We start from the raw sequence: 17,757 nt of genomic DNA on the forward strand, positions 1-17,757 counted from the left end.
TTTGAAACCTTGCTTGGGCTGTAGAATTCTTCTTGTGAGGAAGCCATCCAGCTGGCTTATGGAAGGCTGGTGGTTCCACCTAGGTGTCTGCCTGTTTTAAACTTATGCCCAGAGGGGCACTTGGGTTCTTGGTCTTCCATCAAAAGCTGGAAACATTGCCATATGATCTTAAATGTGTCATAGTGACTATAAACCCAATTAAGCAAGAGAGAATGTTCTAAGAACTTACGTTAATTATGTTCAATGACAACTTCTTTGACCCCTGATGTACTCATGCTTTGGTAAGGAATTATTATGCACCCCCTTCGAAGTAGGTGGGGTATATTGTTTTGCAGATGTCAGTATGTCGGTCGGTCTGTCTGTCTGTACACCAATCCATTTCCGGATGATAACTCAAGAATGCTTAGGCCTAGGATCATGAAAGTTTATAGGGAGGTTTGTCATGACCAGCAGATGACCCCTTTTGATTTTAAGGTCAGTAGGTCAAAGGTCAAGGTCACAGTGATCTGGAACAGTAAAACAGTTTCTGGACGATAACTGGAGAAGCTTGGGCCAAGGATCATGGAAGTTGATAGAGAGGTTGGTTATGACCAGCAGATGACCCCTATTGATTTTGAGGTCAGTAGGTCAAAGGTCAAAGTAACAATGACCTGGAACAGTTAAACAGTTTCTGGACAATAACTTGAGAACTCTTGTGCCAAAGGACCATGAAAGTTGCTAGGGAGGTTGGTCATTACCAGCAGATGACCCCAATTGATTTTGAGGTCAGTAGGCCAAAGGTCAAGGTCAAATTGACCCAGAACAGTGGAATTTTTTTGCCAAATAACCAGAGAATGCTTCGGTACAAGATCACATTTGATAGGGAGTTTACTTATGACTGGTAAATGACCCATAATTATTGATTTGAGGTTAGTATGTCAAACGTCCAGTGCACAGTGACCAAATAATTTCTGTTCCTTGAGCAATTACTGAATGCATCAAGGGAGCATTTCCTGTTCTACAAGCTGTTGTTTAGAATGCAGTCACAATTTTCTCTTATAGGAAATAGAACCTGCACACACTAATACTGCACCACTGTGGTTCCTTTGGGTCTCTTATAATATATAAATAGTTGTAATATTATCTTTGTGCATACACTGATAGTATAGTGCTGTATCTGTACATGGCATGCACTGATAGTATAGTGCAGTATCTGTACATGGCATACACTGATAGTATAGTGCAGTATCTGTACATGGCATACACTGATAGCATAGTGCAGTATCTGTACATGGCATACACTGATAGCATAGTGCAGTATCTGTACATGGCATACACTGATAGCATAGTGCAGTATCTGTACATGGCATACACTGATAGCATAGTGCAGTATCTGTACATGGCATACACTGATAGCATAGTGCAGTATCTGTACATGGCATACACTGATAGCATAGTGCAGTATCTGTACATGGCATACACTGATAGCATAGTGCAGTATCAGATTCTGTACATGGCATACTCTGATAGCATAGTGCAGTATCTGTACATGGCATACACTGATAGCATAGTGCAGTATCTGTACATGGCATACACAGTATCTGTACATCATCATTGATTGAAATACTAAGAGTTTTTAGTCAACTCTTTGTTCTTCATAGGGTTATTTTGCAACTTTGATCCACAAACCGAAGGAAACATAAGGATATTTTGATCTTTTTTCTATTTCTTGTGTATAAGGGGCCTCCTTGGCTGAGTGATGAAGGGTTTTGATTTTGAATAACATTTCTCTTATTGTTATTGGTTCAAAATGCTACAATCGTGTGTTGCTTTGTTGTATGCTGTTACTTAACTGAAATATAAATGAAAACTTCTTAGATTGATGGGCTTCCACAGGATAAAATATGATATTTTGTTTCAACATATTCATGTGTTTATAAATATTCATGGTAGAGTTGATGAAATAATCATTATAGGGTATATACAAAAGTGTATTGCATTTTATATTTCACCAGGAGAAGAAAGTGATTGCAGTTCATCATCGTCATCATCGTCGGATTCAGAATCAGATTCGGAAGAATGGTGGATGGAAGAAATGAAGTTTAAACAGCAAAATCCCTACAGACTTCATAGTGAGATCTGGTATAATGATCCTAATGAGGTACAAATGATCTTACTTCTTGTTTAGTTTAAGGGTCTTAGTGGCCAAGTGGTTAAGGTCGTCAATTGAAATCACTTGCCCCTCACTGCTGAAGGTTTGAAACTTTCCTTTGGTTGTGGAGGAAGCCATCCAGCTAGCTAATGGAAGGTCGACCAAGATGCCTGAAATGATGCTGGGAGGTCTTCCTCCACCATGAAAAACTGGAAAGTTTCCATATCAGCTATAATTATGTCAATGTGATGTTAAACGTAGTAAAACAAAAACTTTTGTAGGCTGTGGTATGAAGATAGCTTAATGCTTATTTTAAGCACTATATAGTATTGTTTGATGAAATAAACAAGTACAGTGACCAATGTTACAAAACCTTAGTTTGGTAACCAGTCTCAAAAATTTCCAGCATCTGATTGGCTGTTTCTGAGCACATTTTTGAAATTGACCAATGGCAACGCAGCATTCTTGGACTGGTCTGCAATCCTAGTATCATAATCTTTCATCCTGATGTTATATTTGGAGACAACATGATTGCCACTAAGCCTATTAATAATTTCGTCATGTCATTATTATGATGCTCTAACTCCATTTTGGTAATTTGTGGGAAATTGACTTTGAAAATTTGGTTCTCTTATTTTCTGTGATAAAAATGGAAAAATATCTAGATTTTTTGGCTGGACATTGCTTTGGTAACAACTTCAGGTGCCCCATTTCCATGATATCTACCGGTATCTCGAATTTTTGGAAAATTAAACTTTTCATTTGGAGATAGAACTTTTTCCAAATTCCAGCATTTCAAAAGTTCAGTATTACATTGCTTTTGAATATAGGACATCTTAAGATAACAAATGATAGCTATGTTTGTTCAGTATTATGATGCAACAGGACTTAGCACTATGTAAGAGAGAAAAGTAAGTGGATAATGTTACAGTATTTTTCAAGAATATTGCAAAAGATTGTCACATTATCTCCACTGAAATGCAATATTTCTTATTATAACACTGCTCTATCTCCACTATAATTTAACATTTCTTAGAATTACATTGGTCTGTGTCCATGTAATAATGGACATAAGACCTTGTAATACTAAGTTCAACTTCAGTTTTAGAAAACAAAAAAGGAATTCCATGCTATTATGTCAAGTAGAATTGTCAATGAATGGAATAAAGCTGGAGATAGGACTTGAAATCCCGAATCCAACGGTATATCATACTCAATTTTCATAAAAATGGAGTTAGAGCATCGTAATATTGAGATGACGAATTAAGTAGACCATAACTATGAATGGAAATGCGGCAAGTTCTATCAGGATGCGGAAATAATTTTCGTGACTGTTTGACAGAAGACATTTTGTTTGAAGTAATTCAATATCAGACTCTTGTTCATGTCTAGATTTTCATATAATAAGAAGTCTTTATTGGAACTTTGAGCTCGCCCGCTTAGCTCAGTAGGGAGGGCGTTGGTCTACGGATCGTGGGGTCGCGAGTTTGATCCCCGGGCAGGGCGTATGTTCTCCGTGACGACTTGATAAAAGACGTTGTGTCTGAAATCATTCATCCTCCACCTCTAATAATTCATGTGGGGAAGTTGGCAGTTACTTGCGGAGGACAGGTTTGTACTGGTACAGAATCCAGCAACGCTGGTTAGGTTAACTGCCTGCTGTTACATGACTGAAATACTGTTGAAAAATGGTGTTAAACCTGAAACAAAAACAATTAAAAAAAATTCAGGATAACCTTTGGTTAGGTTATTGGGTTGTCATGTTATATGTACAACGAAAATACTGTTGAAAAAATGGCGTTTAACTTAATGTATAATTACATTAACATTTTCAGAGGGATTTTTAGCTCGACTATGCGAAGAATAAGTAGAGCTATCCTACTCAGCACGGCGTCGGCGACACACATTAAGTTTTTCGTAGTACCAGTCCACATTTTGACAAAGTCTTTTGAGATAAAGCTTTGAAACTTTCAACACTTGTTTACCATCACCATGGCCAGTTATAGGCAAGAGCACATAACTCCATCAAGGATTTTGGCTGAATTATGGCCCCTTTTGACTTAGAAATCATGGTTAAGTTTTTCGTACCAGTTCATATTTTTACAAAGTCTTTTGAGATAAAGCTTTGAAACTTTCAACACTTGTTTACCATCACCTTGTCCAGTTATAGGTAAGAGTACATAACTCCATCAAGGATTTTGGCTGAATTATGGCCCCTTTTTGACTTAGAAATCTTGGTTAAGTTTTTTGTACCAGTTCATATTTTTTGTAAAGTGTTTGACATATGGCATTGAAACTTTTCTCAATGGTTTAGTATAATAGTCTCTATCTGTAGGAAAGAGTACGTAACTCTGTCATCTATTTTGGCTGAATTATGGCCCATTTTGGACTTTGAAATTGGTTCTGTTTTCAGACAAGTCCACATTTTGTCAAAACTATTTGACATATGGCTTTTAAACTTTGAACACTTATTTATCATCATGATTTCCATCTGTAGGCAAGAGTACATAACTATTTTGACTGAATTATGGCCCTTTTTGGACTTTGAAATTGGTTCATACATTGCCATTTAGTGCAAGACTTATCAAAATCCAAGAAATACAGGAACATTGTTTGTCTAATCTATTTATTTCTTTTGTCTGAATATCTGTGGAAATATTTTGACCCCATTCTTCAGTCAGTTCTTCGAATAGTTGAGCGCACTGTCATCAGACAGCTCTTGTTATTTGGTCTAGTAGGTGAACTGGACAAATTATATGTCAGTTTCTTTAAGTTACATTGTTGAAATTCTTTGTATTGTAACATCTGTTACGCAACATGTATGCTTGTAGCAATGTTGGAGCCTTATAGATGTTTGAGTATATACGAGGGCTCTTCAAAACTAACGTAGACTTTTATTCTGGCTTTTATATACTTCAATGAAGCCAAACAAAAAATATACCATCATAACTTGCAATCTTTCTTCTTACTGCACTGCAAATTTGACGTGATTATGGCCATCCATTTAGGAGATACGCCGCCTCGAAAACAGTCACTTACACTGACCCGGTGCACGGCGATGATATTTAAACGACATTAACGACGTCGTGCCTTCATGATGACGCTTTCTTTAAGTTCGCATTATTTCATATTTGTAAATTTATTTTATAAATTTTCATGAGAAATATTTAAGAACTAAGAATTTGTTTGGTTAGAATACTTAAATTTTATGAACATTTATGACACGCATCTCGGACAGGGGACTCAACGTGAGAACTTGGGTCACACATTGGCATTAACATCCATTCGCAGTATTTCCGTTTTCTTCCTCTATCTTCGCTGTCTTTAAGGAATTCTGGACCATTTGAGAATCGTTTGTACCATTTGAAGATAAAGACTGAACATTGTTTTGACATCTGTTTCATTATTTTATGAATTTCAGTTGCAGTTAGCAAAAAAATTCTCCATTACTGAGCAATTGTCTTAGTATCCGTGCGAGTCGATGACGACATTACATGCATTAAAAACAGTAACACTCGCTTTGTTTAAACGTTGCTTTCTTCCGCCTCCCACATCGGAATGACGCCCTACTCTAGGTACATGTCGTCCTGGTGTGTTGCTGCAGTTTTGAATATTTTTGGGCAAAAAGAGAGTATTATTAGTTCGAACATTAGTGATCAAATTCAAATCACCACAGATCAAAAAGCGACTGTGCCGGTTATGCGTAGCTGTGGTAATAAAAACGTTTGACGAGCTTCGCCTATCAGCAAAAATGTTACAAAAAATGCATGACCAAATCACAGAAAGATTCCGAATTACAATGATATATGTCACATTATTATTTACACAATATGCAACATTTGACAGCAAAAGTCTACGTTATTTTTGAACTGCCCTCGTATGTAGCATTGATTATTTTGTCAGTTTTATCACTTTGATCTCTCCAGTTGAACTATGGACCATTGTGTCGCTGTAGTAACAAAGCCAGGAAGTTTGGGATACGTCACAGTATATATCCTGGTGAACAGGTGAATGCACATCAAATTTATACTGTTTGTTTATAATTTATTATGTGCTTTGGTATAGCTAAGGAAATTTTTGTTTCACAAGATTGTGTCACAGTTGATGGAGGGGCCCTGGCTAGCTAGATAGAGGAAAGTCAAACCCACGAATCTAGAGGGGTACAAGTTCGATTCACGGGCATGGCAAATTTTCTCTAAACTGATTTTGTAAAAGACTGTGCATCTGATATTGAAGTCCCCACATTTGATTCATAGTTGGAAGTTGTAACTTAATTGTGTAGAACAAGTTAGTGCTGGGTTTGGATCATCACATAACTGAAATATCCATGGAAAGAAAACAACATACAGAGGATTTTATAAATTATCCTCGTTTGACAGAGGGTCAAAATATCACATCCAGCTGCCTAGCTCAATAGGGAGAGTGGGTTTCTTGAGTTTGATATCTCCGCGAAGCTTATATTCTGTGTGGAGATTTGATAAAAGACACTGTGTCTGAAATTTTTCTTTCTCCACATCTGATTCATGTGGAGAAGTTGGCAGTTACTTGCAGAGAACAGGTTAATACTGGTGCAGAAAGCAAGAACAGCACTTAACCTAAAACAAACAAAGGACAGGTTACACTATGAATGTTATGTAAAGGCATATTATCTGCATCAAATAAATTACATTATTATTTTTAGCTAGTCTGATTTTTTCAGAGGTATTGTTTGCATTGGTTAAAATTTTTATTTAGATCCACCTTTTCACAAAAACTTCAAGATCTAGAGCTAGATTATTGTGTAGACCAAGAACCATAACTCTGCTACGCATTTTGTTAAAATTATGGCACTTTTTGTACTAAGAAAATTTGGATTTCTTGGTTAAAATTTTTGTTTTGGTTTTCTTTGTTAGAATTTTTTTTAGGTCCACCTTTTCGCAAAAACAATAAGAGCTTTGAAACTTTGCACATTTGTTCATCATTATGTGACTGTGTAGGCCAAGAACCATGACTCTGATATGATTTTGTCAGAATTATGGCCCTTATTCTGAATTGTATCTCATTTCTTACATACTGTTGAGCACTTACAGACGAGCAGTGGCACTCCTAGGTGGTGCTCTTGTTATATTTCTGTCTTTATGTAAATTCTGTTGTTCAATAACTTAAGTCAGATTAAAGCAAAACAGAACAAACAAAAAAATTCCGAAACATAATTTTGAAAATGAAGCTCTCCTGATTTCATTGATAATATTCAGCTATATTTATATTTACCAATTATTTCAGCCACTACCTCAGTGTGACCTTAACAGTAACAACTTGGACAAACTGTATCATTATCGTGTAACAGTGTCTCCTGCCAAAAACTTTATTGTAAGTAATCGATTTTAATATCTTTTCTGATTTTGAGCTTGACTATTTGAAGAATAAGTATAGCTGTCAGACTCCCCCATGCGTTCTTGTCAGGGTACACATCCAGATTTGGTTAAGTTTTTGTATGTTAGTTGGTATCTCAGTGGGGATGCATTGAAACTTAACATATATATTCACTGTGATAAACCAAAGAAGTATAAAATCCACAGAATGGCAACAGGAGATAATCTCGCGTAAGCTCATGTCAACGCGTTATATTGAAGTTTTTGCTGACTTGATCACTCGTGATCAAATCAACAGATGCTTATTAAAGTATTACACTGGTGATATGGCCGGGACGTAATAAACCGAATTGGGTCCAATTTTCAAACGACAACTGTTCATTTCTCAGACTTCCAATCATAAATTCAGTCATTCCTTCCCCATGTAGAAAATACTAATAACATTAAAAAGACACCATTATCATTATAAACAAACGATTTGATAGAAAGTTTTTCACGACACAAATTTTTAGCTCCACTATTCGGAGAACATGGGGGCTATTCTACTCGCCCCGGCGTCGGTGTTGGCGTTGGCGTGAGCTTTCTTGGTTAAAGTTTTTCGGCAACCTTTGTTTTCTTTGTTACTATTGCTTATATCTTACTGTAACTTCACATAAACATTGTCTAGCATACAAACAACGTATGTGCAGGGGCTGGGCCCATTATACCCAAGGTCAAGGTCACCAAGGTTTTATACTTAGGTTATTTTTAAGGTTAAAGTTTTTCGGCAACCTTTGTTTTTCTGTCATATCTTTGTTACTATTGCTTATATCTTACTGTAACTTTACATAAACATTGTCCAGCATACAAGCAAAGTATGTGCGGAGGCTGGGCCCATTATACCCAAGGTCAAGGTCACCAAGGTGTTATACTTAGGTTAATTTTAAGATTAAAGTTTCTCGGCAATCTTTGTTTTTCTGTCATATCTTTGTTACTATTGCTTATATCTTACTGTAACTTCAGATAAATATTGTCCAGAATACAAACAAAGTATGTGCAGGGGCTGGATCCATTATACCCTAGGTCAGGGTCACCAAGGTGTTATACTTAGGTTATTTTTAAGGTTAAAGTTTCTCGGCAACCTTTGTTTTTCTATAATACCTTTGTTACTTTTGCTGATATCTTACTGTAATTTCATATAAACATTGTCCAGCATACAAACAAAGTATGTGCAGGGGCTGGATCCATTATACCCTAGGTCAGGGTCACCAAGGTGTTATACTTAGGTTATTTTTAAGGTTAAAGTTTCTCGGCAACCTTTGTTTTTCTATAATACCTTTGTTACTTTTGCTGATATCTTACTGTAATTTCATATAAACATTGTCCAGCATACAAAGTATGTGCAGGGGCTGGGCCCATTATACCCTAGGTCAAGGTCACCAAGGTGTTATACTTAGGTTATTTTTAAGGTTAAAGTTTCTCGGCAACCTTTGTTTTTCTATAATACCTTTGTTACTTTTGCTGATATCTTACTGTAATTTCATATAAACATTGTCCAGCATACAAAGTATGTGCAGGGGCTGGATCCATTATACCCTAGGTCAGGGTCACCAAGGTGTTATACTTAGGTTATTTTTAAGGTTAAAGTTTCTCGGCAACCTTTGTTTTTTTTTATTCCTTTGTAACTTTTGCTGATATCTTACTGTAATTTCATATAAACATTGTCCAGCATACAAAGTATGTGCAGGGGCTGGGCCCATTATACCCAAGGTCAAGGTCACCAAGGTGTTATACTTAGGTTATTTTTAACCCGCCCACTTAGCTCAGTAGGTAGAGCGTCGGTCTACCGATCGCGGGGTTGTGAGTTCGATCCTCGGGCTGGGCATATGTTCTCCATGACAATTTGATAAATGACATTGTGTCTGAAATCATTAGTCCTCCACCTCTGATTCATGTGGGGAAGTTGGCAGTTACTTACGGAGAACAGGTTTGTACTGGTACAGAATCCAGGAAAACTGGTTAGGTTAACTGCCTGCCATTATATGACTGAAATACTGTTGGAAAATGGCATTAAACCCAAAACAAACAAACATTAGGTTATTTTTAAGGTTAAAGTTTTTCGGCAACCTTTATTTTTCTGTCATTTCTTTGTTACTATTGCTTATTTCTTACTGTAACTTTACATAAACATTGTCCAGCATACATATATATTATACCCAAGGTCAAGGTCACCAAGGTGTTATATTTAGAATTATTTTCATGTTAATTTTTTTGAAAGCTTTGTTTATAGACATGTCTTTGGTACTGGAAATTAAAAATATTTCTTTATAATCATCATCTGCATGTGTGGTTACAATCCCCGTAACTCTAATTATATTTTTGACAGAATTATGCACCTTTCATACTTAAAGTGTTTTGGCAAGCTTTGCTTTCTGGATATAACTTTAGTACAATATAAGATAATGACTTGACACTTAAAATGTATCTTTATCATCATCATTTGCATGTGTGGTAACAGTCCCCATAACTCTTATTTGTATTTTTGACTAAATTATGCCCTTTCATACTTAAATTTTTTGATAAACTTAGTTTTCTGGACATAACTTTGGTACTGTATAAGATAATGACTTAAAACCCAAAATACATCTTTACCATCATCATCATTACCCCTTCCATACTTGACCTCTGAGTAGTAGGGTCTTTTTATATCTTGATGTATCTTCCTTCTAAGCAGAGATCTCTTATTGAGATATAAATTCATTTTACTGTCAAATCGCCGAATAGTGGAGCGCGCTGTCTTACAGACAGCTCTTGTTATCCTTCAGCTGTCTGTTTCATACACCGGTAAAACAAGATTTCATTCAGTTCCCACGTGATGTTGGCGAGATTTGCTCTATATGCCTTTCAAGTTGCCGATCTATTTATTTTTATAGCTCTTTGGATAAACTGATTTTCATTGCACAGGTTCCATAACTCTGTGTTGCTTTTTTAGAAACGAAAGTTTTTTTTTATATAAGCTAGTATCTCAGTACCCACTAACAGGAATGGGTTGAAACTTCACACACTTGTTCACTTTGATAATCAGACATGTAGTGCACAGGTTCCATAACTCTACTTCACATTTGAAGAAAATATTTTCATTTTTAGCTCACCTGAGCACGAAGTGCTCAAGGTGAGCTTTTGTGATCGCCCTGTGTCCGTCGTCTGTCGGGAGTCGTCCGTCGGCGTCCGGCGTCCGTCGGCGTCAACAATTTGACTGTTAAAAGTCACAATTTCGGCCCAATCTTAATGAAACTTGGTCAGAATGTTACCCTCAATAAAATCTTGGACGAATTCGATATTGGGTCATCTGGGGTCAAAAACTAGGTCACCAGGTCAAACCAAAGGAAAAGCTTGTTAACACTCTGGAGGTCACAATTTTGGCCCAATCTTAATGAAACTTGGTCAGAATGTTACCCTCAATAAAATCTGAGACTATTTTGATATTGGGGTCAAAAACTAGGTCACCAGGTCAAACCAAAGGAAAAGCTTGTTAACACTGTAGAAGCCACATTAATGACAGTATCTTCATGAAACTTGGTCAGAATGTTAACCGCGATGATCTTTAGGTCCAGTTTGAATGTGGGTCATGTAGGGTCAAAAACTAGGTCACCAGGTCAAATCAAAGGAAAAGTTAGATAACACTCTAGAGGTCTCATTTATGACCATATCTTAATAAAGCTTGGTCAGAATGTTAATCTTGATGATCTTTAGGTCAAGATCAAATCCGGGTCAGGCGGGGTCAAAAACTAGGTCACTTGGTCAAATCGAAGGAAAAGCTTGTTAACACTCTAGAGGCCACATTTATGACTTTATTTTCATGGAACTTAGTCAGAATGTTAATCTTGATAATCTTTAGGTCAAGTTCGAATCTGGGTTTTGTGGTGTCAAAAACAAGGTCACCGGGTCAAATCAAAGGAAAAGTTAGTTAGCACTTTAGAGGCCATATTTTTGACTGAATCTTAATGAAACTTGGTCAGAATGTTACCCTCAATTAAATTTTGGACGAGTTTGATATTGGGTCATCCGGGGTCAAAAACTAGGTCACCAGGTCAAATCAAAAGAAAAGCTTGTTAACACTGTAGCGGCCACATTTATGACAGTATCTTCATGAAACTTGGTCAGAATGTTAACCTTGATGATCTTTAGGTCCAGTTTGAATCTGGGTCATGTGGAGTCAAAAACTAGGTCACCAGGTCAAATCAAAGGAAAAGCTAGTTAACACCCTAGAGGCCACATTTATGACCATATCTTAATGAAACTTGGTCAGAAAGTTAATCTTGATGATCTTTAGGTCAATTGATCAGGTGAGCGATACAAGGCCTTCATGGCCCTCTGGTTCGAATTTAATAGCAGTTTTTGGTTAAGTTTTTGTATGTAAGCTGGTATCTCAGTACCCACTAATTTATGGGAATGGATTGAAACCTCACTGTGATGGTCTGACATGCATTGCACAGGGTTCATAACTTTACTTCGCATTTTTATGCCCCCCTTCGAAGAAGGATAGGTATATTGTTTTGCAGATGTCGGTCGGTCGGAATGTAGACCAATCCGTTTCCGGATGAAAACTCAAGAACTCTTGGGCCTAGGATCATGAAAGTTGCTAGGGAGGTTGGTCATCACCAGCAGATGACTTCTATTGATTTTGAGGTCTGTATGTCAAAGGTCAAGGTCACAGAGACCCTGAATAGTAAAACAGTTTCCGGATGATAACTCAAGAACCTTTGGGCCTAGGATCATGAAAGTTGATAGTGCGGTTGATCATGACCAGCAGATGACCCCTATTGATTTTGAGGTCAGTATGTTTAAGGTCAAGGTCACAGTGACCCTGAACAGTTAAACGGTTTCCGGATGATAACTCAAGAACGCTTAGGCTTAGGGTCACAAAAGTTGATAGGGAGATTGGTCATGACCAGCAGATGACCCCTATCGATTTTGAGGTCAGTATGTCAAAGGTCAAGGTCACAGTGACCAGGAAGAGTAAAATGGTTTCCGGGCAATAACTCAAGAACGCTTGGGCCTAGTATCAGAAAAATTGATAGATAGGTTGGCCATGACCAGCAGATGACCCCTATTGATTTTGAGGTCATTAGGTCAAAGGTCAAGGTCACATTGGCCAGGAAGAGTTAAACGGTTTCTGATCTTCTTGTCCAAAACCATAGGGCCTAGGGCTTTAATATTTGGTATGAAGCACAATCTAGTGGTCCTCTAGCAAGATTGTTCAGATTATTTCCCTGGGGTCAAATATGGCCCCACCACGGGGTTACATGGTTTATATAGACTTATATAGGAAAAAAACTTTGAAAAACCTCTTGTCCAAAACCACAGGGCCTAGGGCTTTGATATTTTGTATATAAAATCATCTAGTGGTCCTCTACTAAGATTTTTCAAATTATTCCCCTAGGGTCAAATATGGCTCCGCCCTGGGGGTCACATGGTTTACATAGACTTATATAGGGAGAAACTTTGAAAATCCTCTTGTTGAAACCACAAAGACTATGGCTTTGATATTTTGTAATGTAGCATCATCTAGTGGTTCTCTACCAAGTTTGTTCAAATTATCCCTCTAGGGTCAAATATGGCCCCGCCCCAGGGGTCACATGGTTCATATAGACTTATATAGGGAAAAACTTAGAATCCTCATGTCCATAACTTACATCATTCAAATTTGGACCACATGTATAGTTTTGAGTGGCAAGATGAACCTTGACATGAGTTGACCTTGTTATTGACCTAGTGACCTACTTTCACATTTCTGTAGCTACAGCCTTCAAATTTGGACCACATGCATAGGTTTGTGTACCGAAAAAAACTTTGACCTTGTTATTGACCTAGTGACCTACTTTCACATTTTTGAAGGTACATGCTTCAAATTTGGACCACATGCATAGTTTTAGTTCCAAAATAAAATTTGACCTTGATTTTAACCTAGTGACCTACTTCCACATTTCTCAAGCTTCAGCCTTCAAATTTGAACCACATGCATAGTTTTGTGTACCGAAATGAACTTTGATCTTGAGATTGAGCTAGTGACCTACTTTCACATTTCTCAAGGTACAAGCTTCAAATTTGGACCACTTGCATAGTTTTGTGTTCCGAAATAAAATTTGACCTTGATTTTGACCTAGTGACCTACTTTCACATTTCTCAAGCTACAGCCTTCAAATTTGAACCACATGCATAGTTTTGTTTACCGAAATGAACTTTGATCTTGAGATTGACCTAGTGACCTACTTTCACATTTCTGAAGCTACAGGCTCCAAATTTGGACTGCATTCATATTTATTTTTGTGTTCTGAATTGAGAACGAAATATTACATTTGTTATCTGCGCAAGATGTGTTTGCCCTGCGCTATTAAAAAATCTGGAAATAATCCTGATAACTTGGATATCTTTCATAAACCATGCTAACTTTATCATTGTTTTGTGATTATATGCTGAAATTGTAGCTTTTGCCAAATGAATATTTTGTTACATCTGTATCCTGCGCGGGATATCGGCCCTGCGCTAATAAAAAAGTCTGGAAATGATCATTAGAGGGTTAGACTTGTAGGCCTACATAAAACTGAAATTTGACATTGATTTTTACCTATTACCTACTTTCACATTTCTCAAGCTACAGCCTCCAAATTTGAAGCACATGCATAGTTCTGTCTACCGAAATGAACTTTGACCTTGAAATTGATCTAGTGACCTACTTTCACATTTTTCAAGCCTCAGCTTTCAAATTTGGACCACATACGCTTTGTTTTGTACCGAAATGAAATTTGACCTTGATTTTGACCTTGAGCTAGTCTTGAATTTTGGGGGAAATTTCGGGGGCCAGGGGAGGGGTGAAGATCTCTCTGTAATCTCTTGTTATTTTAATGGGTTTAAAGGTCAAGGTCAGATTAAAACCAAAATGGTAGAACTTTGTTACGTGAGCTTTAAAAATTTCGTTCCTTGTGCAATAACTGAATGCATGAGGGGGCATTTTGTTTGACGACCTTGTTACAAAATTATGCCCCATTTTAGCTCACTTGTTTTGTGTTTAGGGGATCTTTTAGTTAGGGTGGAACTCCGGCATCAGCCCCACCTTTTTTCCATTTTCTGCGTCAACTTTTTTATCCCCCGGCATCACTGAGCGGGAGGCATATAGTGATGCCCTGCCTCCTTCCATTGTCCCCGTCGTCCTCCATACAGGTTAACCAAATGGAATGTTTTTTCTGCTCAATCCCCCTTACAAATGACTTGATACTAAGCAGAGTAACCGGACCATTCCTCATCTTCAAACTCACCGACCTCATTTTGCTTGCCCTCGTTTTGGACTTAGGTTCTTTGTAGGGGCCCCATCTTTTGGGTTAACCAAAGGGGACTGTTTCGTCTAGCATAAATACCCCTTATAGAAGACTTGATACTAATGCAGAGAAAAACCTGTGACCTTTCCCTCACTTCAAACATCCCCTGCCCTCTTTTGACCTTGCCCCTCGCCCCTCGTTTTTGGATTAGGTTGCTTTGTATGGGCCATCTCTTGGTAACCCAAAAGGGGACCGGGGGTCAGTAATACCCTTACTAAATGACTTTTTACAAGGGCAGATGAAAACTGGACATTCCCATTTTCAAAATCACCTGACCTCAGTTTGCCCCTTGACCTTGCCTTTTTTGGACTTTGGTTGCTTTATTTGAAAAGGATGCCAGGGGGGGCATAAACTTTTTATTGAAGCGCTTCTTGTTTACTCAAACATCTACTCCTCGAAACTACTGGTCAGAATTACAAAAAATTTGGGTCAGTGCACTGACAGGACCTCTATAAGTTTTTTTCAAATGGTTCCCTTGGTACCAAGCTAAAAAAAAAAAACCCTTTAAAAAACCTCATGAAACACTTGAGGGATTTTCTATACTTGGTCTTAATCATTATAAGGTTCAGTCCCCATTTTATTCAAATGGTGAACTTGGGGTCATGTCGTCCTCCGTAGTAAACATTTTGTTTAAAAAACACTCCTCCAAAACCCCCTGAATGGTTTTGAAAAAATGGTCATGTGTTCCTTGGGGTGTCCCTAAAAAAATTATTCAAACGGTTCTGTTTGTTTGCACATGGGGGCTCCCAGAACTAAAATTTGAAAAAACTTAAAATGACATCTCTTAAACGATGGCCCGATTTTGAAAAAATTTTCTTACAAATGGTCCTTTGTCCCCCCTTACCAAGATTTTTCAATTATACGATTTGTCAAAAAACATGGCTGCAATGGGGTTTGGGTCACTTTTCGTATATGAATATTGGGGGGTTTTTTCTAGCTTTTTTGGGAACATACCCCAATCCCCAAAATTTGGGGAATTTTTGACAAATAAATTTTTCCAAATTGGGAAATTTTTGCCCCAAGGGGATAAGTAAGGATTTTTAAGCATTTTCTCTACACTTTTTCACATGTACAACCTCTTTAACATACTTCCTTTACAAAATTGCCAATTTTGGTAAATAATTGTTATTTTGTAAAATTTTTTTCAGAAGTAGTTTGGGGAATTTTTGCATTTTTTTTGGGAAAAATATACTTTTTGGCATTGGGAATAAAAACCAAAAAAAAGGCTATAAAAGGGGCCCAAAAAAAACCCCTGATTTGAAAACAAAAAACTATTCTTGATGAAACTGCTGCCAGTTTTTTGAAATAATTTCACACAAATGGCCCTTGATGCCCTTTCCCCAAATGTTCAATTATTTTTTTTCGTAAAAACATGGCCTCCAGAGGTTTGGCACTTTTCCAGTATGTTATATTGGAAACTTTAAAAATTTACTTGTCATAAATAGCAGGCCCAATTTTAAAATAGTATTACACAATTACACAAATGTTTATTGGGTGACTGTTTATGAAGATTGTAGAAATTATTCTGTTTCATCAAAAAGCATTGCCAACATCATTTCCCCATTGACTTACCCCACCTCAACACCCCCCCCCCCCCCCCCCCCCCCCCCCCCAAAAAAAATAAAATACATATATATATATATATTATTATAATAGAGAGAATTTATACGAAAAAAATCACCACCACAATTCCCAAACCCAAATTTTAGGGCAAAGCGCCTAGCATACAAATGAACCGCACATGCCACAGCAACCCCCTAACCCAATAAATTATTTCAATGCGTTTTATTACGAGCCTGAATTTACTACACATTTGTACTGGTTCAACATTTGCATATAATCTCAAATCTCTGTTTTAAATCTCAAAATGTGTGCATTTAGTCTTTTAAACTGATTGGGACCAAGAAGCTATATTTTTTCCCCCCAAAATTTAAATGGATCTCGGGGATACTTAAAATATAGAGATAGTTTGCTTTTTGGGATATAATTTTATTCAGAACATTTTGATTTTCCCCATACATGAGTCCGCTGGGTTTCAATTCCATTAAAATCATTATTAGTAGAGAGAATTTAGGGTATTGAAATCCTGGTAACATAGCATTTCCTCCCGTTTTTGGGACCTTCTGGACTGGTATTTGTTGTATTTACTATTTGCTAGAACAAACAGAAAACTTTCAAGTGACAGTTGCCAATTACTTACAGATCAGTCAGCCTCATGTCATTTTTGACGGGCAGAGTTTTTGTTTGAAGGCTTCTCATTTTTTTCCAAAAACCCCATCCCAAAAGGTGTACAGGGAACCTTTTTTAAACAACCAAAAATTGCTTTGGAAAAAGAAGATCAAGAACAGAAACTCTAAATCCACCCCTGTGTAATTATAAATGCCTTTCAAAGGTAAGGGGCAAATGGATGAGAGCATTATGACATGTTGTGCTATTTTTGAGGCCAGGTCCATCATTCCGTTGCAGATTGATGTTTGCTATTTTTGAGGCCAGGTCCATCATTCCGTTGCAGATTGATGTTTGCTATTTTTTAGGCCAGGTCCATCATTCTGTTGCAGATTGATGTTTGCTATTTTTGAGGCCGGGTCCATCTTTCCCGTTGCAGAATGATGTTTGCTTTTTTGGGGCCCGGTCCATCTTTCTGTTGCAGATGTGTTTGCTATTTTTAGGCCAGGCCCTATTCTTTTGCAGATCGTGTTTCTATTTTGAGGCAGGTCCATCTTTTCCGTTGCAGAATGATTTTTGCTATTTTTGAGGCCAGTCCATCATTCTTGCAGAAAATTTTTTGCTATTTGGGGCCAGGCCACATTCGTTAGATAGATTTTTTGCTATTTTTGGGGCCCAGGCCGCATTCCTTGCAGATTGATTTTTGCTATTTTTGAGGCCGGGGTTCCTCTTCTGTTCAGATTGATGTTTGCTA

At 37.4% G+C, this 17,757-nt stretch overlaps 1 protein-coding gene across 1 annotated transcript in view; it reads left to right on the top strand.

The window, feature by feature from the left end:
* Positions 1–17,757, top strand: part of LOC123563801 (ribonuclease 3-like) — a 165,604-nt gene that overhangs the window by 45,929 nt on the left and 101,918 nt on the right. The window contains exons 9-11 of the mRNA XM_053524236.1: positions 1,995–2,140; positions 6,058–6,138; positions 7,394–7,480. Coding sequence (XP_053380211.1) covers positions 1,995–2,140; positions 6,058–6,138; positions 7,394–7,480 — 314 coding nt within the window. The remainder of the gene's footprint in view (positions 1–1,994; positions 2,141–6,057; positions 6,139–7,393; positions 7,481–17,757) is intronic.

This window comes from Mercenaria mercenaria, chromosome 15 (assembly GCF_021730395.1).
Source record: "Mercenaria mercenaria strain notata chromosome 15, MADL_Memer_1, whole genome shotgun sequence".
NCBI classification, from domain to species: Eukaryota; Metazoa; Mollusca; class Bivalvia; order Venerida; family Veneridae; genus Mercenaria; species Mercenaria mercenaria.